A 25,463-nucleotide genomic window follows, 5' to 3' on the forward strand; every position below is an offset into this window, starting at 1 on the left:
CGTTGCCAAACTGAATAGAAATGATTTTGTTCTGAACTGAAGTGGTTTTATAGTGTCAGGCTGTTGCCTCGGTGTGTTTGTGCAGCCATGGGAAGCCAGTTTTGGTGCTGTCACCTCCAAGATAGTTCACTGCACACCTGGGGGCTGTAGTAGCCCCTGTCTCAGATAGAAATGTGTTCTTTCTTTATTCTTATTGTGGTTAGTCATGATCTCTCCACATGGTACAGTAGACCATTAAATTGATTGATATTCAGTAGGATATTTGCTTACATGCTGGTGTATTTTTGGAACTTAACAGCATGTGCGTCACATTGAAGTTGTCACTCTTTTGCTTAGAATAACTAAGAATTTTTTTCTTTTTTGGTATAATATATTCTTTTTGCTTATCTCATAAAGTTTGCACTCATACATATTGTAGGAAGATCAACTCAAGTAGCAGAATGTTAAGACATAAAATGTCTAGATATTTCTAAGAAGGATTTAGCTACTCTTCCAGGCGTTTGTGCTGTATTAAAGGCGTGCTGAATCAACAGTGCTGTAGCATTAGTCATCTTAGTGTTCTCCAGGGCCTGGAGTTGCCAGGTTTCTTCATACCAGTTGAATAGCCTGTGTAGTTCAACTGTAACCGTTTTGCCTTTGGTTTTTAATGTATTATTTTGCCCTTTTGAGCAATATGATAGGATGCAGAATGCTGGAATATTCATTGTGTTCGTCCTGGTAGTTAGAAAATGCTCTGCAAAGACTCCTTTCCTTATGCCAGCTCTCAGAAGATGTTTGTTACCATTCCCACACAGTGATTTGGAATCAGAGCTAGAGTTTATCAATTATATTGTAAACAGAGGTAGGAAATGTAGATGTTACAGTCAGTGAGCTTTTGGAAAGGCTTCTCACAATGCCTCCTACATGTGGTAATTTTCCTCTTGATGACTCTGCAGGATGGGGCAGGTGATGAGACCAACTTCTAAATTCTTTAGTATGACGAGTTGTTCCACCCTTTCAGAATAGTTTTTTTCCATTATTGTTATGTAACCTAGTAGGCTAAATAAAATTATGCCTGAAAATTTATCCTCTTTCAGATTTTTTTTTAATCCTTTATCAGTGTGCAAAACTAATGAGATTAAAGTTTTAGGACAAATCAGATGGGGTATTTATTTTTGGCATTGATTGTCCTGTATTACCACTAGGAATTGTAAATGGGTTGGCCTAGTTCTGCCTCCTTTGTGACAATATTATAATTTTATATCATGAATCAAAAAAGAGAAGAAGTTTAAAGGAGTACATTCTAAGGAATACATCAAGTAAATGTATTCTTTAAATTAAGTTAGCCTTCAATTACTTCACTTTATATTATAGCATTTGTACATGTTTTATTTTCATTTTGCTTCCAGGGAGAATTTATTTCAATCTCTCTGGACACATTACTTTTATGTTTACCTGTGTGCTACCTTATTATATTTGAGATGATGGTTTGGGTTTTTTTGTTGCTGTTGTTTTTAAGTTCTTCAGTACTCTTCCTGGAGCTGTTTTCTAACATACCTTTATCACTGGCCTCTTGTTTACTTTGTACAATCTTATAAAGATACAGAATTAGCCTCAAAAAAACATGCTGTCTTAGTTTAGATACTGGATGTGATGGGATTTTTCAGGAACTTGCATAAGCAATCCTTTGGCTTAAGCTGCATGGAATGATTTGAGGGTCATAATTTTCTAAGTTTCATGCTTCTTTTAAGCATGGAATATGACTTGAGGAATTTTTTTTTTTTTATTGGTAGGCTTGGTTTTGTAAAACTCCCCCTTCCAGTGGAGTTGGTGAAAATGCTGGGTGGAGATTAGGATGAGTAGGCTTGTATGCAGTCTTTGGTTTTGTCTTTCATTTTCCCATAATTAGTGTGCAGCTTTGCAGTATTTTTAGTTCTGATAGGAACTAAACTATCTCAACTGCGGTACAGTTCTGTTGACATGAACTTAATCGACTTTATTTTTTATTATAAGGTTGCTGAAAGCAGCAACATACACTAAATTCCACTGATAAGGTGTTAAATTTCTGAAGGATTTTCAGTTAGATATGCAAGGTGCACAAGGAATAGAAGAGAGATAATTGCTATTCCTCAGTACATGTTTTCTTACAAATCAGTGTCTGATTCTGAGTCACTGCTTCCTTATAGCCATGATTTTAGGATTATTGCAGACTTATATCTGTTCTTACTGCCTCTGCTATTTTAGTGGTACAGGAGGTGGATACTGTTGGCTCCAACTCCAGAAACACTATTCATGTATTTTGTAAGGGCTTTTTTTAAATTCATGTTTTGTTTTCAGTAAGCTTGATTGTTTTTAAAACTTCTCATGACAGTAAGTTAAGCACAGAATTAATTGTGTGTTTGGTCCTTATTTTAGAACATGTATTTTGCACTTTCTTCACTTCTTTCCTAATCATTCCTTCATCCTGGTTACTTTTCTGTGTTTTAAAATTTTGATTTTATAGTTCACTAAGAGTAAGCTTGTGCTAGTGTGTAGTGAAAGGTCACTGGTAGACTTGCAGTTTAAAAAAAAAAAAAAAAAAAAAAAACAAAAAAACAAAAAAAACCCAAACCAAAACACTTCAACCATGTTTGGAAAAAGGATTAGAGAAGTATCTTCAGGCCTGTAACCCGAAATCTTTGAATTTTCTTTCTGGTGAAACATCAAGGAGTCTCCTCATGGATGGGTTTCCCAAGTCTGTTGTTTTGTTAACCCAGCAGATATCTTAAGGCTCATAGTTCTGAGGAAGAAAATAGATTATTTTTAACTGCTATCTTAAGAAACAGTAATTGAGCTTTTAATTTTCAAGGTTCTAACATAAACGCCAATTTCTGCCTCTTTTCTGTAACCTTAGAAATGATGGCGGACGATTTAGAAAAATTTATTGAAGACCAGAAGGCCAAGTTGGCACAAGATAAGGCAGAACTTGAAAATGATCCACCTTACATGGAAATGAGGGTAAGAGTATTAAAAAGCTTTCCTGAATTTAAATACTTCTGTTGCGAAGTCTTGATTGAAGTTTGCTCTTAGAACTGTATTTATTGTTAGAGAATATATTAAAGATTTATCTATTCAAAGTAATTTCCAACTTGAGTACTTCATATCTATATGTAGATTTTTAAAAACTTGTTTGCCACTAGGCATACACAGTAAGATTTGTGTTTTACAAGTGAAAAAAGTCTTCTACATGGCTTTTATTATTCCTTCTCCCCTCCCTGGAGGAGCTGATTAGCAGGGATCTGTCCTCAGCCCACTCCAGAGCTTGAGTGTTGGGGTGGGGATGGAAGGTATATTTATCCTCAAAATTTCTGTTCCAGAAACTATGAAATATAAAAGGCAAATATCAATTGAAAAAAAATCTTATCACAGTTTCCCTATTAGTAAATTCAATGTGTTAATCCAGCATTACTTTCAATCTCTCTGTTCTCCAGTGCTATGTAATGTAATATAATTAGTAATGTGATTACCAATGTTGTTATTTTATGTGATATTTCCTTTACTTTGTGATGCAGTAAAGCATTTTGTTTTGTTTTCAGAATAAGGAATCAGAGAAGCTTTCTGAAACTAGCAAGATGTTAATCTCCATGGCTAAAGAAAATATACCTCCAAATAGTCAACAGAACTATCCTTTAGGTATAGTATATGTTTTTTTAATATGTCTTCTAGATTTAAGTAGCATTTAATTACCTTTGACAATTTTTGGAAGGGTATCTTTGTATCTTTAATCATTAGGATGATCATTGTAATTCAAGTGCATAATAGTTCTTCTGAAAGTCTTGGGATTGTAAGGAATTTTTTTTGTAGTTAGGCTTTTTTGTGTGTGTGTGTGTTTTGTTTTGGTTTGTTTGTTTGTTTGTTTGTTTGGGGTTTTTTTCTGTTTGGTTGGGGGTTTTTTGCAAGAAAATGTGCCAGAAGCTGTCTCTTTCTTCTTGCAAAATAGTGCCATTAAAAATACCCCAAGTGAAGCAAACAACAAAAAAAGAATAACCAAAAAAACCTGCTTGCCAGTCCTTGATAGGTGATGTGTCCTTTCCTATTGGATTTGGGTGGAGCAAAATCTTAGCAAGTCCATCTTTCATTTGGACTTTGCTGCAAAAGAGTCCTTTCCTCATGTGTCTTGTGCCAGGGAAGCAGAGCCTCTTTCTTTCAGCCTCTGAAGAGTCTTAGTCCAACTTGGCTAAGCTGCACACAGTTAAACTGATTTTTCTTTTAAATAGTGTCTTTCACACATTCAGGCAGTTTCAACTGGTTTTACTGCTTTTGTAATTTTGTTACAATGTAGTAATTCATTGTGCAAGGAAAGAGCAAGGACTTAATTTTGATTGAAATCTTAAGCAGGTGAAATGGTTGGATTTATTTTGATGTGGCTACCAGCTTAATATCTCTTGTCTTTATATATTGCCCTTTTTCTTCTTTTTTCTGTGTTCTCTGTGACCTTTGACTGAAAATGTGTGATAGTGCTCTTTTCTCTATTTCCCTGTTTCTCCAGTGTGCCACCTTTCCTTACTTGTCCTACCATCTCCCTTCTGTAGGCACTACTGTTTTATCTAAGCTACCTAAAGCTTGTGTAACTTAGGTTTTTCCTGACAGCTTTTCTCTGTCCTATTTCTTGTTGACAATTAACTCTTTTCTTTCATGTGTAGACACTTTGGGTTTGTACCTCATTAATTTTCATACTGTGCCTACTGTAATTCTGCAGCTTCCAGTGGGATGGAGCTTGAGCTTGTGAATCTGTGGCTCTGAACTGGTCTTAGCTGCATAAGTAAAACCATGATTTTTATAGGGATGTTGTATAAACAGAACTTGCAGCCATCAGCAAGGCAAGCTCCTCAAAGACCTTTAGAGGAAAACTTCACTTAAAAGTACTTGAAATGATAATTGAACATTCCTTGCCTCCAGAATTGATAATGGATAAACTTGGTTAGAGGGCAGCACATGAATAAGTGTCTATCACACATTTTTGGCAGTTTTATTTGGTTCAGCAGGTTACTTCTGGTGTTGATAATTCTTTGCTTAACTGAGGAAACATATGATGCAGCAAACAGAACACAGAAGGTAGAATCCCACTGGCTGTCGCAGACCATCACCAAACACTTAAGCTTTATTAATAATAAAGAGTTTTAATTTTTGTTGGAGAGCTATAATAGCATGTCATGCTGTGTTGTTGCTGTAAATTTGACCTAACTGTTGATGCCTGAATATACTAACAGAATGAAATATTACAGATGAGGGGCATTCACGTGATCTTAAATGAAAAGAAAAAGTAGGTGTTGCCATGTTGTAGTTTAACCTCAGCTGGCAACTGAGCACAGCCGCTCACTCACTCTGCACCAGTGGGGTGAGGGCAGAAAGCTCAAAGAGTGAAAGTGAAAAAAACTCATGGCTGGAATAAAAACACCTTAATAATTGAAAAAAAAAAAAAAAAGATAATGAAAAGGAAATTTAAAAAAAGAAAGTCGTAAAACTCAAGGAGGACAAGTGATGCAAATGTAAAACAATTGCTCACCACTAACTGATGCCCAGCTGGTCCTTGAGCAGCAGATCCCACCAGTCTCCCTCCTAGTCTTACTGCTGAGCATGATGCCCTATGGAATGGAATATCCCTATGGTTTGGGGTCAGCTGTCCCAGCCATGTCCCCTCCCAGCTCCTTGTGCATCCCCAGCCCACTTGTTGGTGGGTAGGATGAGAAGCAGGAGGTGTGAGCCCTGCTCAGCAGTAAATGAAACATCCCTGTTATCAGCACTGCTTCCAGCACAAATCCAAACCACAGCCCCACACCAGCTGCTGGGAAGAAAATTAACTATCCCAGCCAAACCCAGCACTTTCTACAGTAATCATCTGGGTGCTGAAATGGAAGGTTGCTGATATTACTGGCTTGCTCTGCTTTGAAGCACTATAATTTCCTGGGGATTAAATCAGATGGACTTGCTTCTTGGTAGCTTCTAAGTATATTCTATAGTTCTAGCAGTATTGTTGAGGCTCAGACAGGATAAAGTTGCATTTATTTCTCAACGTTACATACATGGAAATGTTTATGTAAAAATGCACTTAAAATATTAACATTTAAAAAAAAAGTCAGTGTCAGTGTGACTATATGTGGTTAATAGAATGTGAAATGGCAAATAAATACACCAAATACAGAATAAACAAAAATAATAATAAAAAACCATTAAAAAGAAGTTATATCTCTTATTGTGTCAGAAGAATTTGGACAAATTTTGCATGACATTACGTTGAATGTATGTTGCCTGGAGTGATTTTGCTCTGCTAGGCTCTCCAAGAGTAAGTTTTTGAAATGGGTAGTTTTCAAATATCCCCCAGATTACTACCCATAATTGTTATTCTCGGTGCTTTTCTGATGACCAAAAAAAGTCCTCTGTAAGAAAATTTATTTTAAAGCATCTTTTGTTTGAATACTTCACATATTTGAATCAAAGCACTGGGTTTTCACTCTTTTTTTTTTTTTTTTTACTGAATTTCAGTGGCATCTGTGAAATTACTGAATTAATCTTTGTTAGTTACTTTTGATATTTTGCTTGGTTTTCTAGGATTAATTCAGTGGTAAATAGGCATAAAATAAAAGGCAAGAGTAAGTAGCTGAAACAAATGATTTCTTCTTTTTCTGTATTCTATTCCTCTGTTTCTGAAGCTTGAAATGATGGTACATTGTTTTTTTTTAAATGGAACTCACACTTGCCTTATGTGCAAAATGAGGAGAAAAGGAACTTTCAAGTTGGAGAAGAAATTCTTGTGCAGATTTTGGTTAATAGTTGGAGTCTGCAGGCTGTTTCAGAATAACACAGGAGATATTTAATCAGGTCCTTTGGTTTTGAATATCAGTGGTTGTTTGCCACTTCTTCCCTGTTACACTGTTTTCCTGGCTCACGAGGATAGAATAAGTCAGAATATATCTTAAGCCAGGCCAAACAAACTACCTTACAATAAATTTGGACTGATCTAAGAGCAAGTGTTGAATATCCCTCTCTTCCCATCTTCCTCATGAGAGGTAGAAATGCTTTTAGAGAAACAATATGCACATACTCACTCCCGGTTGTAGGCTTTGTGACTAGTTGTGTGATTTTGTGGAATTCACTGCTCTGTGGAGAGTGGTGAAAGTGATTAGAGAGATGAGCTTCTGGGATAGAGGATGTTTCTTATAAAGTACTTTGAAATGTATTTTGGGAACAGCAAACAGCTTGCATAGCATTATATTTTACTGTATTTTAAGAGTGCAGCTGTTATGAGACCTGATAGTAATCTCAGAAAAGTACTAATGTGTTTTGGGTCTACTGCAATTAAAAACACTGTGGTGGAAAGAAAAATGATGATTATTTTTATCATATGGTCACATTCCCTCTAGTTGTGTAGGAGCATACAAATTTTTCACATGCCAAACAAATAGCTTGTTGCTTTCATTTGGGAAGTATGTTTTGTATTGTGTGGTAAACACAGCTTAAAATATCAGAATAATTTAGAAGCTCACATGTCAAAGGAGATTTCTTTGGAAACTTATATTGACAAAAGAAATATGTACAATATTCAAGTAAATTCAGCTTTTTTTTTTTTTTTTTTTTTTGTAATGGGAAGAATAAGTCAAAGGATGAGAGGAAAACTATCCAAATACCAGTCTATTTTTCTATGCTTTTGACCTAACTACTCATACAGAGTAGGTTTTTTTTCAGCTGTCATGTAAATCCTGGTTGCATGGTTGATTTTTTTTTTATTGCTTGTGGCTAGTAAAAATCCAAATTTAGCTTCTGCTTTGTATTGACACAAAATAGTAAATAATGATACTTAATGGCCTTAAACTTTCAGGTGACTGTGGCTTGAGTTTACCTCTTGGAGAAGAATATGAACGAAAAAAACATAAGCTGAAAGAGGAACTTCGACAAGACTACAGGCGATATCTTTCTCAGGTAAAGCTGCTTGTCTGTTTGCTTGACTTCATTGAGTCTCTTCAAATTATTGTCTCATTTAATGAAATGAAAATTAATATCTGTGGAAAAGTCTTTACGGAGGCATTCATTATGAGCAAGGGCTGATTTTGAAGACTTGAGTGAAAGTCATTTCAGAATGTTTTGTTTATATATTTTAGGCTTCTACAGATCTCATTGCCATGTGACTACATATTATTTAGTACACTTCTTTCAGAATATTTTATTAATTTTTTTTTGTGTCTTCTTTGATTTTTTTTTTAAGAATTTAAAAGCTGTTACTTCCTGAAGCACTTGTATATTCTATGGTCTTTAACTGGGGTAAGAATATCCCTGTACTTAGGATGATTCCGTTTGACAGCTTATTTTCAATTTTAGAAAGAAAAACCTTTGATGTTCTGTTTAACATTATTTACTAAATGTCACAGTAAATTTAAAATTGAGATGATATGTATGAGATGTCATCATCTTGGGAATATTCTGTAGCTGCTCTGCATGAATCAGAAAAAAATAAGGAACTAAATAATTTCTTTTTCATGAGAATACCAATGTCTTTAGTTCTTAAAATGAATGAATGGATTTGCTTTAAGAAAGGAAGTATTTTTTGTTAAGTCAAATATTTTTGAGTCAGACTCCTTTTGAATAGTATCTTTTCCCTGATTTTTAGGGTATTTCCCAGGCAAAAAGAAAGGTAGGGTGCCTTCAATATTATTTTATTTTCTTTCAAATTAGTTGCTTTTTGCTTTGTTTGAAAACTTTATGCTCTTGGACTTCAAAAAAATCATTGCTTTTCTTTGTGCTTTGTGCATTTATGCATGCTGTGGTGATTAGTTGTGACTAACAGCATTGCTTGCTTTGTGCAAAATTATTACTTTCATATATTATTTTCCATTTTTAAGTTTTTGAAACATTTGTTGATTTCCTGTTCCCTATGCAGTTGCCACTGTTGCTGTCTAATGCTGGCTCTACAATAGTTTTTATTTTAGTAGACATTTGCTCATTTGCTTCAAGGATTATCAGTTATGTAGATAATCAGAGTTCAGATTTTTTTTCCTAGATATACATATTTTTTAAAGCTGGAAAAAAATAGTAACTTATATAGATACTATAATATCATTTCAACCAGAGTCAGGCCTTTTTTCTTCCTTGTCTCCATGAAATCTCATCATTGGTGCTTAAGGAAGCAGTAGAGTCAGTTATTTAGCACCTACTGGCCAGAATGCAAGAATACAAATAAGCATTACGAGAAAAAAAACCCCAACACCTCTGGTGTTACTTTTACAATCCTTGTTTAATTAATTTTAGTTTTTAAAATACTTTTATACTTTCATGAATATATAATTTTGAAATTTATTGCTGTCCCTCCAAACTGTTAAGATTGAGCAACGTCAGTAAAGGACCAGGAGTTAATTTGGTAGAAACACAATCTGCTGTTTTTTTCTGGGGTTTTGAATAACATGCATATGATACAAATTGGCTGTATTAGCATGCACTAGAATTCTTAAATAGCAATAGCAACAGCAGAATAAACTGTCTTCTTAACCTCTAACCAAAATCATCCTTATATAATCTTTGTTCCTTGTTAATTTAAAAATCCAGATTATTTTCAAAGTTAGAATATTGTGTTAAAACGAAATGTTTCAAAATTATCATCAAAGTACCCAAATAATATCATATTTTACATTAATTTCTAGTGTTGTCTTCTCAGCTGTACTTCAGGGTTTACAAGGCCTTTTTGTTTGTGTGTTTGGTCTAGTACATGTTAGCTATATTAAGCTGGTAAGGACTGAGGAAGAACTAAGATAACAATCTCTAATTTCTTTTTCTCACCTAAAGAGAACTGGTGGAACTTTTAGCAGTTGTCACCGTGGTAATTTTTTTTGTTACCTTGCTTATGCAGAGAAATGCAGCTTCCATATCAGGTTCTGATTTTGGAAAAGATGTTTTTAAGATCAGAAGTAATCTCTAGAGATGTCTTCAAAATGCATGCAAAGAATGACTTAATAATGAGGATTACAATTTATTTACCTTTTCCAATGGAAATAACTTGTTTTCCATATAAATCTAGTTGTCTTGGTGCTTGAATATTTTTGCATGATTATTAAATCACTTAAATCTTTTAATGTCTAGTTTGAAATATCGTTTATAATGACGTGGGTTTATATTGGAGCAGGTAGAGCTCTTCTTGACATTCCTCTGAGCATTTATGCCACATTGTAACATAGATAAGGAAAGTAAACAATGTTAGTGAAATACTGTATCTCACCCTTCCCCTCTTCAGCCCATGACACACAAATAGATTTATTTTTTTAAAGATAATCAGATTTATAAAGCATATGATTGACTGGGGATGGCCTGGGGATTCTTTTAATAAAGGAGTGATGTGTGACAAATCCTCTAGATGTGGAATCTAAAGACTTGCATTAGCACTGGTATTTGGTTTGAAGAGCAGGTACTTTGACTTGCTGCACAGCCCAGCTCCCAAGCTGAGGCCCAGGGATCTATGTGGAGCAACAGCATCCTGGTTTTGATGGGAAGTTCTGCTCTGAAAGTGACTGATGGTCCACAAGGGATTACAAAATTTGGTGGTGGGTCATTATCCTGCAAAATGTGAGCACTGCTTCTGTGGAAAACAGTGTTCAGATAGAGGTGTGCTACTGTTAGCATGAATTCCATCTGTTAAAGTAAGAGGTAGATATATGTTTTCTGCTGTTAGAAAAAGCAATTTTTCATCTTGAGTTAGGAACTGTCTTAGAAGATTCCTCTTACATTTGTACAGACACTTGTGCATGTGCTACAGAAGAACTGAGTGGGGGTTCTTTGAATAAAAACAGAGTTTTTTTAATATAGAGACTAACTTACATAGAACTGGAAATAGTGTAACATGGAAGAAGTGACAAATACTTTCAAAATCAAGCTTAAAACTTGACAAAGACATTTACTTCCTGCATTTCTTGACTTCACTTCATTTATATGTTCCATGAATATCCTACATTTTCAGAATGTGAATGTTGTCTTCAGTCTTTATTTCATCAAATTGCTGAAATTACTTCAGAAAATATAATACCTAGCAACTCTTTAATGAGTAAGATTTGGTTTTTTAAAGTGTTTTGAATGGTTTTAATTTTTTAATTTTTTTTTTAATGTAGAAAAACTATCTGACTACAGGTGAAGTAGATCCATATACTCAGGGATTGTCTCTTCCTATTGATGAGCGAAGATCTGCCAAGGTAAATGGAATATAACTTGAAAATGTACCTGGGTGTTGAAGCTGTTACAGAAAAAAATATTTCCACTTAAGTTTTTTTTTGTTTGCTTGTTTTTTTTTTTTTTTTTTTGGTTTTTTTTTTTTTCCTTACAAAAATGAATGGTTTTGGAGCTGGTAATTAGTAATAATTTTCAGAAATGTCAGTTCCTTCAGTTTGTTTTTTTTTTAAATAAGCCTATGTTACCTATATTCTTAAGTTTTAGATATTTGGGTTTTATTATGTAGATATTATTCTGTACTGATACTAGTTTGAGGTTTGCTACCTCTGGTCCACACATTTACAGCACTTGATCTGTTCAACATCTCTAGTGGTTGTGCTTGGGTTTTGTTCAGCAATCATTATTGATCTGAGCTCCTGCCCTCATGCTGTTGGCTGTATAGCCCCAGGTTCTTTCTTGGTTTGCTTGTAAATTGATCCATGAAGTTGAATCAGCAGAAATATTGTAATTTATCAAATTTTTTTTTGACAAACACCACTGGTTTGTTGTTAAGATTGGTCATAGCACAGCAGAGATTCAAGGCAATGAGATAACCTGTGTTGCTGGAGGAGGGCCAGACGTTTGCACTCCTGGAAGTTTTGTTGGTTTTTGATATTGTTTTTAACCTTTGTGGCCTTCAAGTTGCACTGTTGATCTGTGTTTGGGGCATCATGCACTTGATTAATTCTTTAATCGATTAATTAAAGATGTATTTGTACTGGAAACTTGTCTTATCATAGATGGGTTTATATCAATCATATCAGCTCAGTGCAGGTATGTTGTATCCTTTTTACCCATCTATTTGTTGCTCTTGCAAAACCTAAAAGCTGCCAGGAGATGTCACACTGTGCCCTGTTAATCAGTTGGCCTCTGGGCAGAATAATGACAGGTTCACATTTGCATTGTGGTTTCCTTTATTAGGTCAAATGTGCAGTCACACAGCATATGGAATTTTCTGTGGAGTGTTTTGCCACCTGTTAAAGACAATACTGGTTTCTCAGCTTTGAAAAATGCATCTCAGGCAGCTTTCATGGCTGTCTGCATGTTTTATATTGTCACTGTTAGAAAACCTGTAGAAAACTTATTTTTTTTCCTGTTTTTGGAAAAAAACCCCAAAACCAAACAGTTTTGGAGAGCAGTGGTCTAATCTGCAAAACTTGTGGTAATCTGGTATTTACGTGGTGATTGAGGTATAAATTATTTTTGTTTGAAATTTGTTCATGAGGAAGTAAATTTATGTGTGATGCTCAGATTTTTAAAATACTTTTGTTTTTTATTGGAAAATGCTGCTGCAGAAAAGAGCCTGATTTCATCATACTGTAGTATAATTCTCTTTTTTGCCTTTAGGTGATTGTTGGAATGAGGTAGTATAAGAGATACCCCAAGCTCTAAATGGGGACTAGTATCAAGAAAGAATACAAATTAGAGTTTGCTTTATCTGGAAACTTTTGTATTTCATATGATATTACTAGGCTGTTGATGTACAATTCATGTCTATTTTTAGACCTGAGAAAGCGGAATATAAATGTTATCATGTTGCAAAAGCAGCTAGGACAACAAGCATAGAGCCTGTTTTTCTTGTTTTTCCTTACATTCTTTCCACTTTTGGCTTTTTTAACTGCTTGTTTGAATTCCACAGTTCAAATTATAATTGATACATCTTGTCTACACTTGTATTTGTTATCCTGTTTTAATTGTGAGGGGGTGAGTCACAAGTGACCTAAACACAAAGAAAGAAATGGTATGTTTGAAAATCAGCTGTAAATATGTTCTGATTGGAAATTAGAAGGTGATTCCTAATTGTCGGAGCAAGGCTTTTGGAGGTAAATTTTGGAATAGGCTTAGCAGGAGGAAACCTACCTGGTTTTAAAGAGGGACCGTGATACACAGGTGTCTAAACTGAGGATTAGGCTTCCTGCCCAAAAAGCTGACTTCTGCTTACAGATTTCAGAGTAAGAGAAAGTGCTATGCTAAGAGAGAATGAACTCGAAATAATTCAAAACCCTCGAAGTAATTCAAGCCTTATTTGTACATCACAAAGAATGTGAAAGGAGTGGGGGGAAAACACACAGTTTGCATTTATTAATTTAGTACTGCAGCTCTGTGAAGTTAAAAGCTATTAAAAATGCAAAAATTATGATACCCTTTTCAATGTCTATTTTAGGAGAGATTACGGCTTGAAAGAAACAAGGAGTACAATCAATATCTCAGGGATAAAGAAGAATGGAATGAAAGGCTAAGGAAATTAGGGAAGAAAAACAGAGAGGTAATACAGTTTTACAGTCTTCCCATTGACTCAGACATCCAAAGTAAGACAAAATACACAAATAATGTTGTTCAATTAGGCTACATTTTTATTAATGCATCTAAGCAAATCCTGGTTATGACTCACACGGTGCAGTTCCTGATTCCTGCTTCTGTCATGTCTGTCTGGTGGAAGGGTGCTTTCATTCTTCTGTGTGTCTGAAGCAAATCCCTGGGATGTTCCTGATGATGGAAGTGATATCCAAAAAAGCTGCCTGTTCGAACAAAATGTTGAACTTCACATAGTGTTCCTTAGCTTTTGTTTGTAAGTGCTTTTTTCCTGTCATGTAGATAGCCAGGCAAGTGTAGCAACCATACAGAATATGGAGCTGTGCATTTGTGAATAAAAATCAAAAAGTCTTTACTAGACATAGTCTAGTCCAGTTCTGAGTTGAGGCCTTTGATTTGTGTGGCAGTAAGCAGCTGGAACACACAAACACACACACACACTCACACTCCTCTGTTGGATGGGGGAGAGAACCAGAAGAGTGAAGGTGAGAAAGAAGAGTGAAGAGAAAGGTGAGAACCAGAAGAGTGTAGGTTGAGTTAAAGACAGTTTAATAGGTAAAATAAAAGTTGCTCACACAAGCAAAGCAAACCAAGGAATTCATTCACTTCCCTTTAGGCTGGCAGGTGTTCAGCCATTCTCTGTAAAGCTGGGCTGAGTCACATGTAACTGTGCCTTGGCAAACAAATGGCATATTCAGAATGTCCCCCTTCCTTCATGTTGAGCATGATCCCCTGTAGAGTGGAATATCCCTTTGGTCAGTTGGGGTCATCTATCCTGCTTGTGTCCCTTTCCAACTTCCCTTGTACTTGCAGCCTCCTTGCTGGTGGGGCAAGAAGCAGAAAAGCCCTTGACACTGTTTTAGTGCTATTCAGCAGGAACTAAATTATCTCTCTGTTAGCAACACTGTTTTTATCACAAATCTAAAACATAGCCTCATACAAGCTACTATGAAAAAAATTTGTTCCAGCCAAAACTAGTGCAACAGACAGTGGGATTTTTAGGTCTGATTAGCTCTGTTGTGAAACTCTTTGTTTTGGTAATTTGGAAGCAATATATTGATCTATAAAATCTTTTAAACTTTAAAATCTTATCTAGAATAGGTAAATTTCCTTTATAAAATATTTTTGCTTCAGTTTAGTGATGGGTTGTAGTAATTTGGGCCTCTCATCTAGTGAAAGTGTGATTTAAGAAGTCCTTCCACTTCTTTTTAATAGGGAAATTCTAAAGTGTACAGTAGTGTGAGAGCTAGGTCATTCTGTGAAAGACCTTGTATTTGTATTCAAAACAGCTGGAAGTTTGTCTTTCTTACAACAGCTGTCAAGTGCAAATCCCCCTGTATTTGTAATTTCTATCTAGAAGAATGTTTTTTGTCTATCTCTAGAAAGATTGTTTTCTTAGGAGAAGCATCTTTTCCTTCCAGTGCACTGGAGTGTCATATAGTTGAAAACCATTTTAATCTGTGAAGGCATCTATAAGGAAGCATTCAGGCTTCCTTCATATGTTGGAATTTAGTATCTCATTCTTACTTCGTTCTTCAAGGCTTGGAGTGCTGCACAGCAGTGATCCCTAGGAAACATTGGCAAAAATGTAGCTTATTTTGTGCAACTGTGTCTGTAAATCTGTAAAATTTTTCTACATGTTTGAACACTTAGGTTTCCTAAGCTGACTTACCTAATGAAATCTATTTAGGGACTCAAGGGTTTTTCTCTTTGCTTTTTTTGTCATCTAATTGGGCTTTTCAATTGTGTTTTTATTATTCTTGCGTAGAAACAATTTTACTGTCAAAAAAGGACAAACAGAAAAAAATAGTGAGGATTTGTTGAGGTTATGCCATCTCTGAGGGATATTTAACTTGGAGTGAGAGTCAAATTACATATGTGACCTCCAAAATTTGATACAGCAGTTTAGATAGTCATAGGATAAATCCTGCTCATGGTAGTGTTACCTTCACAGTTTAGATTAAATTGTTCTGGCTTTATTTGATGGAGTTTTGAAAGGATGGAGAATCCACTGTCCTCTGGGCAACCCATTCCACTGCTTTAACTGCTTGATCTGAACTTCTGTCCCTCTGTATCCCCTTGGAATTCCCCTTTGCTGCAGCTTGTGGCTGTTCTTTGAAAACCATGAATACTGGTATCTCTGTAACCACCTTTTAAGCAGGGACTGTAATTACTGCTTCCTCTGGTGCCATACACACTCTCCTTAGTCTTTTTCCAGGCTGAATAAACTCAACTCTGTCAGCTTCTCTCTCAAATACCTCAACCATCTCAGTAGCCACCCTCTGCACTTCCTCCAGTTCGTCAGTATCTGTAGAGAGGGGAGGCAGAGCCTGGACACACTACACCAGAACCTGAATACTAGATAAATACTGAGCAGAGACGGATCTCTTGCCTTGATCTATGCAGATACTGCAGCCCAGGCTTTGGTTAGCAGTCATCACTGCAAGCATGCACTGCTGCCTCATGTTCAGCTCCTTGCCCATGGCTAACCCAGGCCTTCTTCTGCAGTGCTGCTCTCTAGGTGGTCAGTGCCCAGTCTGTCCTGGTGCATGGCACTGTTCCATCTCAGATGCAGAGGTTTGCCTTTGCATTTGTTGATTTTCATGAGGTTTTTGTCAGGATGTTTCTCCAGTTTATCAAGACCCTTCTAGGTGGCAGTCATACCCTCTAGTGTATTGATCCTTTTTCCCAATTTGGTGTCATTTGCATCCTTAATTTATTTTTCATTAAATTTTGCAAAGTATGAGTTACTGTTGTCTTTATTCCATAGGGGAAAGATTAGATCAAAGATTATTACATAGAAATACTACAGGATTTATGCAAAACTAAGGTTTTTGTAAGTACTGTATATTGAACACTAGTTCTAGTTTTATCTACTTAACTATCCCTTCTCATAATGACATTTTCTGAAGAGCAGAGAAGTAGATTAAGAAATGCAGGTTAAAAGGTTGTGCTCATAGGTAAGAAGTATTACAGACTTGCCTGAATCTGGATAGAATGAAGATATCTAGTCTCTTGATGAAGTGAAGATCAAATAAAAAAAATCAAAAAAAGTGTTTTTTTTTTAATTCTTTGCACCTCAAAACCTGAAAGTTTGTTTGGAGTTCATAAAAGACTTGTCCAGTATTGATAGTCATTTTTCTGAAAGACATTAGATAAGAGGAATACTGTGGTTTTTTTCCCCAAGAAAAATGAATAAACCCCTAGCTTTTATGGACTTATTGATGTATTTTCCTTGTTCACCTTTTGCCTTTCTTCTTGTTTCAAGTTTATTTGAAGAAATACAAAACTAAAGTTTTACTCAATGTGATTTGTTTATATTCAACTCTTAATGTTGTTTCCATTAAACAGAATGAATTGCACAGGAATAAACCACCTATTGCTGTTACCAGGCTCCAGCCAGAATTACATAGGGAAGTCCAGCCCTTTAATACAGGTACAGAACCTCCCAAGAAGGATGCTTTTACTTCCACAGAAGGTTGTGAAGAGCTGCTAAACAAGAGATGGCTGGAGGAAGACAGGTACCAAAGGTTAGATGATGAGGTTGAATTGAGAAGTCGACTATTAAATAAAAGACTTGATGAGGATTTGGATGTTCCTAATCGAAGACATCATGGATTTGCTAGCCAATCTGGAATTCCTACTAAGAAGCATCACAGATTTGATGAAGATGGGGATTTTGGTAGAAGATACTATAGAGTTGACTATGATCCTGAGACAAATGCAGAAATGGACCCTAGATTTAGATGTGAAAGCGCCTATGACAGAAAAACTCCCCGGGGTTTTTATGCTGAAAGGTATTCTTAATTCTGTTTTCTGTTTTATTTCTGTAGTGCTTATTCATGGCAGTGGTTTACTCTCTTTAAATATTAGGGAAGATTCGCATGTGAAAGCAGGATTGTTGTACTTAATTCTGTATTTACATAAAGGACCGTTGCAATAATTTATAGAAAAAAGTGTTGAAAAATTAGATCAGTCCCTAAGACTATATATATATGTTAAGAAGCATTTTATCTGTCATAGCAAACCAAGGATGCTTGCTCAGAGAAATGACCTCAGAAGCAGCAATCCCAAATTAATTTTTATGAGGAGTGGTTTACCAGAAAACATATTTGAGAGCAAACCCCTGTGCTGAGAACTCATTGTTACCTCTGTTTCTGTAACAGCTACAGCAAGTCAATTTTCAATTCAGATTCCATAATTGGTTTGAGCTTCAATTTTTGGTACATGTGACCATGCGTACAAAATGTAAAAGTCTGTTTTTTAAAAATGCTCTTTTTTATTCCATGTCTTTCTAAATGACAGGCTTTAAACATCTGTGTAGTTGAACCAAATCCTGATGGTTTTAACAAGTGCTCTGTAATAACTACACAGTTTGAATAAGCATTTACAAAAGCCCAAACCAAGCTAAAGAGCGTGTCTTATATAAATCATTCAGGAGGAAAACTGATATTATATACTGTTGAGTATTAAATAGTCTTTACTGTGTTAACTGATAGATTAGTTGGGTTACTTTGGCATAAATTTTTAATCTTTCTCTTCTAGCTTACTCATTTAAAAGAAAAAAAAAAAAAAAAAAAAAAAAAAAAGTATGGCCTTCCTAATTATTCAGGGTTTGGCATTCTGGCCACCTTTAGTTATTCCATTCCCAGAACTGGTTGCTTTCAAAACCAGATGGGTTGTGGTATGAAACAGCACCAAACTTGAAACTGATCTGTTTATATAGTTAAACAAAGCAGTAAAGTTTATTGTAAATAAATTTTCAAATAATATTTTAAAAGTGTTAATTTGTTCCCTCTCCAGGTCCTGGAAACATGAGTGTTGTAGTTATTTTTATTTGTGTTAAGCCTGTTGCCAGAATTGTTTTCCTGCAATTGCTTCAATTAAGGAACCACTAGTGTTCTTCCATTGCAAGGCAAAATAAACACTTTTTCTTTTTTTCTAGAATTAACACTTCTAGGAAAAACAAAGGCAAATTGTGCCGCTCTCAACAGTGTTGAATATTACTATTATGTTTTGTTGTTAGTTGCTGGTGGATGGATTAAATGATCTTTTGAGTCACTGTTTACAGGGATAATTTTCTGGATAGTACTGCAAATTAATAACTGGGGGGAGGAGAAATGCTCTTCTACTGTAAAAGCATTTTCTGAATTCAGTGAACTCATATTTCTTTTCCAGTTTAAAATGCCAAGAGAATTAGAATGATTTTTCTCCAAAAATTGCTCTTGATAGTCTTTCTCAGCCTTTTAAAAAAAGTAATCGTAAAAGAAGTAAGTCTGTGGAAAAAATGAAATGTCTGGAAGTATTTGGGAGAGGCAGACTCTGATAAATGGGTTATTACAGAGCTTCAGACTGTGTGTTCTGGTCTGCTTCCAAACAGCATGTATTTATTCATACAGTGATTCTGAAAAAGACTAGCAAATGGAAACAGTGGTTAAATAGATGAGAGGAACAGGATTGCCTATTTTCTGCTGAGATTCAGAGAAAAGGCTGCAAAATTCAAAATTTTTTCCATTCTGTAGTGTATTATTGGTAGAAATGAGCAAATGAGATTTTAGGATAGAGTGGACTTATCCTATAGCTTTTCAGAAAGAAAAATAATTAGAAGCTTAACTTGGTGTCTAACAAAGACAACCAAAATATTTTTGAAACTACCAGCAATATTTAATTCTCTGCGTTAGTTTATACTCAGAAGGATGAATGTCTTCTTTTTAATAGGTAGCTGTTTGCCACTGTCTAATGCAGTTGGACACAGAGTCTAATATTTACATAAAAGTAACCATTTGATAGTGTTTGAGGGTTTGCTTTGTTTCTTAAAGAATTTATACAGAATTAAATAAACAGAATATCAGCAAGTATGGTGTTTGAACCAACAGTAGACGTCATGTTGAATATTAGTAAGCAAGTTTTTAGTTATTTCAGAAAACATGGATGGTGCTTATATAAATACCTGTGACTAGTGGATCACCAGGCAATTCATGAGATATTTGGCGAGACCTCTGAAACTGCTTCATCTCCAGTTTTCTTTTGGAAGAGAATAGAGAAGAGAGCCTTACCTTTGCTGTTGGCAGACTAGGTGCATCTTCTTAAAGAAGCTGCTGGACCGTTACCTGAATTCTCTGAACTTAATTTTATATATAAGATTGTTTGGAGTTTTTTGTGTATATTTTCTACTGATGAATTTTTTACTGAAAATTAACTTTCAGTGTTTCTTTACAAAATGTATTTTTTAATCTAGTACTTTTTTCTCCTTTGAAAGCAGTCCACTTAACCTCCTATGAAGTAAATTCAGTCTCTTCAAGGAGAAACATATCTCTTAGTGACAGCTCAGTTTCGGAAGAGTTAGCATTTTTTTCCTGCATTTCAGGCAAAGTCAACTTTTCCCAAACACATTTGATTCATGATGGAAACTAAATTCAAAAGGAAGCAAATTTTTATTTGCTCTACTAAAGTTCTTAGGTTTTGACATGGGGATTTTTAGTTTGGAGAGGCAGATATTCATAACAGGACTTTTCAGAAAAGTTTCTGTTTTGATGGAGGCACAAGGTCTGTGACAAACAGAATGGTGACCAGGAAGTGAGAAGAATTGCAAAATGTTTTAGTTCTTAGGAGTGGAATGCTTTAGTCTATCCCCAGCTGTCAAGTGTGTCCTGTAACAGGAGACAACAGCTTCTTGATTGAATTGGGCCAACATGTCTGGGCCTGCTGTGCTAAGCTGGCTGCTTTTTACAAAAAGGGTTGCCTCTTGAATTCTAAGGTTTGGTTGTTTGTTGTTTTGTTTTTGGGTTTTTTTTGCTTCCTTCCTGCATCCTTTCATTACACTGGCATTCTGGTTCCCGGCTCTTTCAGGCTTATGTAACCAGCCTTGTAAGGAGTAGATTGATTGTTGTCATAAAGATGAACTTGATCATAAAATAAGGTCATGTTATGCCAAGAGGGTAAATGTTCTTTCATGTTGTTCTGGTGGATTGGTAAGATGCCAGATCAGTGTTTAATAATCTGCTTGCATCCTTTTGCTTTGGATTATTGAATTCTGTTTAAATTAGAGGGAGGCAGAGCTGTGGGCTTTTTTATGTAAACGAATGAGGTTTTTCCCTATGTTTACCTAGGTTTTGGGGGTTTTCTTTGTTTGCTTAGTAGGAAGTGCATGGCTCTGTCCAGCTCTGGAAAAAGTAGAACTTTGATAGCATTTTTTGGGTATTTTATTTTTCATTGAATACTTATTTTTGCCCTATTTTGTCATGATAACTTGACGTCCTCATTATGGAGCTGTTATTTTGCAAGTCAAGAAAAACTTACAAATTCTACTAGCCCAGATCTTTCAGGAACAGCTCCCTTGTGTCCATAAAATATTTGGCATCTCTGAAGTTACTTGAAGTTTCAATTATATGATTTCACTTCTTAGGTAGATTACTCAAATTTTAGCTCCTGAATTTTTGTATTCATGGTGTTACCTGTATTTTGCTTTGAACAAAAGTCACCTCACCCTTTTAAAGTCTATGAGGTGTGTAGTGAAGTGTAGATTGTCATTGAAGAAGCTTTTCATATCTGAATTGGTTGTTTCACCAGACTTACCCAATAGCTGTGTGCCAAAACCTGTTGAAGACTTCATTGGCTCCTGGGGATTAAGAGCAGCAAGATCTGTTTCAGTTAATGCAGTATCAGTGGCAAAAGCCCTTTAGCTCTCAAAACTCTTAACCAGGTTCATTAGATAAGGGCTGCAGGAAAGCAGGCTTGGGAATTCACATTCCTGACAGCTGCTCTGACAGTGCCAGTAAAGTGAAGTATTTCTAGAATATTTTGTGATATTTTCAGGACTGGTTCTGCTGTCCAGTGTGCATTCAGGCAGCAAATCCATTTGCACAAAACTGCTGAACCTTCCATTTCAGATTGGCTGTTTCTAGGCAAGCAGAGCTGGATATTTTCTATTTCTTTAAGGCTCTATCTGAATGGAATGGTCAGAGATGTACCTGCAGATTATGAAGAGGAATTAAAAAAGAGAGCACGAGTGCAGCCCTTCTCAAGAACTGGAGATTCTAAGTGTGGTATACTGGATACTTTTCTGATCATTGCACTGCAAAGTCATGGTCAGAGGGAAATGCTGACTTCAAATCCCAAAACATTGTCTGAAATGCCTGATAGTTTTTTCCTCCAGCTAGAATATAGTATAACAAGAAAAACATATTTCCTCGAAAATGATCATTGGCGCTTGCATGCCAATTTCGTTTTTGAATTAATAGAGCGCTTATTCTCAGCTGATGACTTTGAGTCAAATACTGTGGAATCCTGTTTTCATAGTAGTTTTAAAATTCCTTTTCTTCCTCTTGTCTTGGTTTTGCACGTCCTGAAGTGATCTAGGTGGGTGAGGCAGAAGCAGAACACTTGAAAAGTTCTTACATAAACACTTGACCGGCACCATTCAGTCTGTCAACATGGGTGAAGTGCTCAACTGAGTCAGTTTTTCTGATGCCTTGAGAAACCACAGGCAAATGGGAAATTAGGAGAAATGCCTTTTTGCCAGGCAGTTTCTTCTTTTGCTTGGGATATTTTTTTGGGTTGTAGGAAAACTGTTTGTCACAAATGTGTCACATAGTGATGTAAGTGAGTTTGTCATATTTCCCACAGACTCAGTAAGAAATTCTTGAGTTTGATCATTCCATTTTCTTTTTTGTCTTTGCCAGAAATCAGGTACAGATTAGTTCTTCAGCTAATGAACAGGCCAAGTCTGCAGCTGAAAGGCGGTATGCAACAGGCCTTGTTCTTGGTATGTATAAACCAAGAGTTAGACTTTGTGTATGTTTTTTCTCCCTGTGAATAGTTAAAAACCAGAAAAATGAGCCTTTTTTTCCTTTTGATAGTTGTCTACAAGGCTGGTAAATAGATGTTATTTACATAAAGAAACTAAAGCAAAAGATACTTGTTTTCTCCCTTAATGTAACTTACTAATTAATTTTTTACTTACTAATTAATTTAAAGAGCCCAAGTTTCTTCTTAGATTTCATTAACATTTTAAGGCCCAGAGGAGTGATTAAATTTTTTTTACAAAAGGAACTATGGGAGAAATCTTAACCTCTTTATTGTTAAAGACACAGCTTTATAGTGAAATTTAATTGCAGAAATATGAAAAACAGTACTGTACTAAACAACCCTGGGCTAGAACAAATGATTCTGATTATCTCTCCTCTAGCCATAAAATTTAGCAGGATGCACTAGTTTTGAGTGGAATAGAGAGAAATACTTGTGAAGACATAACTTTCTTAGCTGAATTCAGGAAGTTAAAAGGCAAGAATAAAAGAACTGTAGTAATTCTTCGTATGGGAGCTTTTGAAGGCAAGCTAGCTCTGAATTACGGCAAAATCTATTAACAGTTGTCAGAACAATTTTTGTTAGTTTTTTCATTTGAATTTACCTGATCTTCAAAGCTATATGTGACAGGTCAGTTTTTTTGAACTGTTTAAAGGCAGCATTAAACCAGTGGGGTCATAGTGATCACTCTCTGGTCTGCCCAGTCATCTCATTTGGAGTAACTCGAGGACACAGAGGTGTGAATTTGTACTCCTAGCAGTCGTGGTTAGAAGAGTGTTGTAAACTATATTGTGTAAAGATCATGTAAATTAAAACTTGAATTTTTTTTAACATGATTTCACACTCCCTCAAACTCATGGTTATCTTGCACATTTTGGTCAATTTGTAGTCAATGTGTAGTCAATTGCACAACAGTTAAAACAACAACAAAAAAATCAGTCAGTCATGCATCAGGTTTTGTTGCTGTTGCTTATTTGGCTTTTGCTTTAGTTTCTTTCCAGTTTCCTTCTCTTTATTATTCTGGTCTACTTCACCAGAAGTCCAGTCAGTTTGTATACAGAGTATGTTAAGAGTCTTTGTGTCTGATAGTCAACAATACAGGAAGTGCTGCTGATGTTTTTTGGGGTTTGTTTTTAAAATAATAGAAGACCTCTGCACTTCTTGTGGGAGAACCACCACAAACTAAAAGGTTTTTGTGTTCTTTAAAATCTGCGTGAGCTGTTATCACCATTTCCTTTCCACATACACACATCTGTGGGTACTTTGCTAATTCTGAGTAGTCATGGGAACCATCCTAAAAGTGGAGCAATTTGCTTTCCTCCCCATGGGTTTGACTCCCTTCAGTTTTAATTTTTATTTTTATCCAGAGCAGTGCCTCATAATTCAGGAGTGCTGTAGTGTATCTTCCTTAGGTGAATATTAGACCGAAAAAAACCCCAACCCCAAAACCCACAAAACCATTTTTAGTTGCCGTAGTATCAAATAGCTTTGAGATTTGTAGCTTCCTGATTATACAAAAACCACGCCAACTAGGAAAATAACAATGAAAATTTTAGTAATTTTGATCATCATACTCCAAACAAGTTGTCTATTTAAACTAGATATCTATTTTTTTTTTAGTCAGTAAAGATGTAGTGTTCATATGTCCTGCAGTGTTTCAGTTTTGAAATTGACGCTGGAAGGCAGTGTTTTTATCCCGTACCTTTTGTGTATTTTGTGGAGCATTTACACAAATGTGTGGTGATTTCCATTAGGTGGTCAGGACAGAGAGCTTCTCCAAAGGAGAAAGGAGAAATACAGACAAGAACTAATGGAACAGATGGCTGAACAGCAGCGGAATAAGAGACGGTAATGGGAAGTCACTATATTTTTAAGAGATTATGGCTGAAATTTAAAGGCATTCCATTAATTCAGTGTGGTAAAAAGCAAATTCATAACCAAGGGATTCCAGGTATTTGAGTAATATTGCAGTTAATTAAACTCATTGTCATGAGAGCTTTAGTTTTTAATGAACATATTCACAAACTTTCAGTGGGTCGAAGAAAACCCAGATACTTCTACATTTTTAAAACTTATTTTTTAGTTTCTTAAGGGTAAAAAAGCTTTAACTAAAGTTATCTTTTTTTGCTGATACAGGACTGCCTAAGTAGTTAGCAAAGTTGAAAATTAGTTTTGTTTTTGCCCTACAAATTTGGAAAGCAACCTTTCATTTTTAAAGCATTTCATCATCTGGCTTATGCAGAATAATAAAATATGAATTTCTTCCTTACCTATTTGTCACTATCTACTGAATAATAGATAATGTCTGGATAAATAAAAACACACAGCAATAATAGAGAAGGGATAAGGAATTAAAAATCAGTTACTACTGACAGTCTAATTGTGTTAAAAATTGTACAATACAGAACAAGCCTGAGCCCAGAAATTTCCAAACAGTATTTATTGCTGCACTTTTGAATCATTCATTTCAATGTGTTTAGTATTAACTTCTTGAACGTGAATAAAGACAAATTTTTTAGAAATGTTCTGAAAAGTTGTAGTAAAAAGAATTGTAGTGGTTTTTCCTTTTATGGTAGTTGGATTTTTTACGAGGTGAAATAGATGGTAGTCAGATACTTCTCAAGAGTTCTGTGTATTTACAAATATTATATAATTTCCTTCCCTGACTCCAGAAGAAATCAAGAGGAATCATTGGCTTCTGTTATCGTGTATTTTCAGAGTTCTTTTAATTACAGAGTTGTGAATTTGTGCTTTGAAAGAATGAATATAGTTGTTATTGCTTTCTGATTTGATCCTTTTTTTAAAAAAAACAAAACAGTGAGAAAGAACTTGAGCTCTCAGTTGCTGCTTCTGGAGCTCGAGACCCAGAAAAGCAGGTAAGAAATTCGGATTTTCTTTCATCTATATAACCTATTCTTTTATTTCTTACATGCATGCTGTGGTTGCTCAGTCACAAAACTCTGTAGAGTTTCTATAAAATGATAAATGTTGGGCTCTTTATTAGGTCATCAGTGTATAACAAAATTGAAGCCAAGGATGATGAGGCTGTGTCATGGTTTAAGCCCAGCCAGCCAAACCTCACAAGCAGCGCTTACTCACTTCCCCACCAGTGGGATCAGGGAAAGAATAGGAAGGGTAAAAGCTGG

General features: G+C 35.5%; 1 protein-coding gene across 6 annotated transcripts in view; it reads left to right on the top strand.

Moving 5' to 3' along the window:
- CSPP1 (centrosome and spindle pole associated protein 1) overlaps positions 1 to 25,463 on the top strand; it is a 61,348-nt gene that overhangs the window by 1,894 nt on the left and 33,991 nt on the right. For all 6 annotated transcript variants that reach the window (XM_066332104.1, XM_066332071.1, XM_066332087.1 and 3 more), the window contains exons 2-11: positions 2,873 to 2,976; positions 3,555 to 3,651; positions 7,835 to 7,935; positions 11,103 to 11,183; positions 13,364 to 13,465; positions 16,864 to 17,309; positions 21,451 to 21,552; positions 22,194 to 22,276; positions 24,072 to 24,165; positions 25,136 to 25,193. In XM_066332104.1, the coding sequence (XP_066188201.1) occupies positions 2,875 to 2,976; positions 3,555 to 3,651; positions 7,835 to 7,935; positions 11,103 to 11,183; positions 13,364 to 13,465; positions 16,864 to 17,309; positions 21,451 to 21,552; positions 22,194 to 22,276; positions 24,072 to 24,165; positions 25,136 to 25,193 (1,266 nt within the window). In that variant the 5' untranslated portion in view covers positions 2,873 to 2,874. The remainder of the gene's footprint in view (positions 1 to 2,872; positions 2,977 to 3,554; positions 3,652 to 7,834; positions 7,936 to 11,102; positions 11,184 to 13,363; positions 13,466 to 16,863; positions 17,310 to 21,450; positions 21,553 to 22,193; positions 22,277 to 24,071; positions 24,166 to 25,135; positions 25,194 to 25,463) is intronic.

The sequence above is a fragment of the Sylvia atricapilla genome, chromosome 1 (assembly GCF_009819655.1).
Source record: "Sylvia atricapilla isolate bSylAtr1 chromosome 1, bSylAtr1.pri, whole genome shotgun sequence".
Taxonomy (NCBI): domain Eukaryota; kingdom Metazoa; phylum Chordata; class Aves; order Passeriformes; family Sylviidae; genus Sylvia; species Sylvia atricapilla.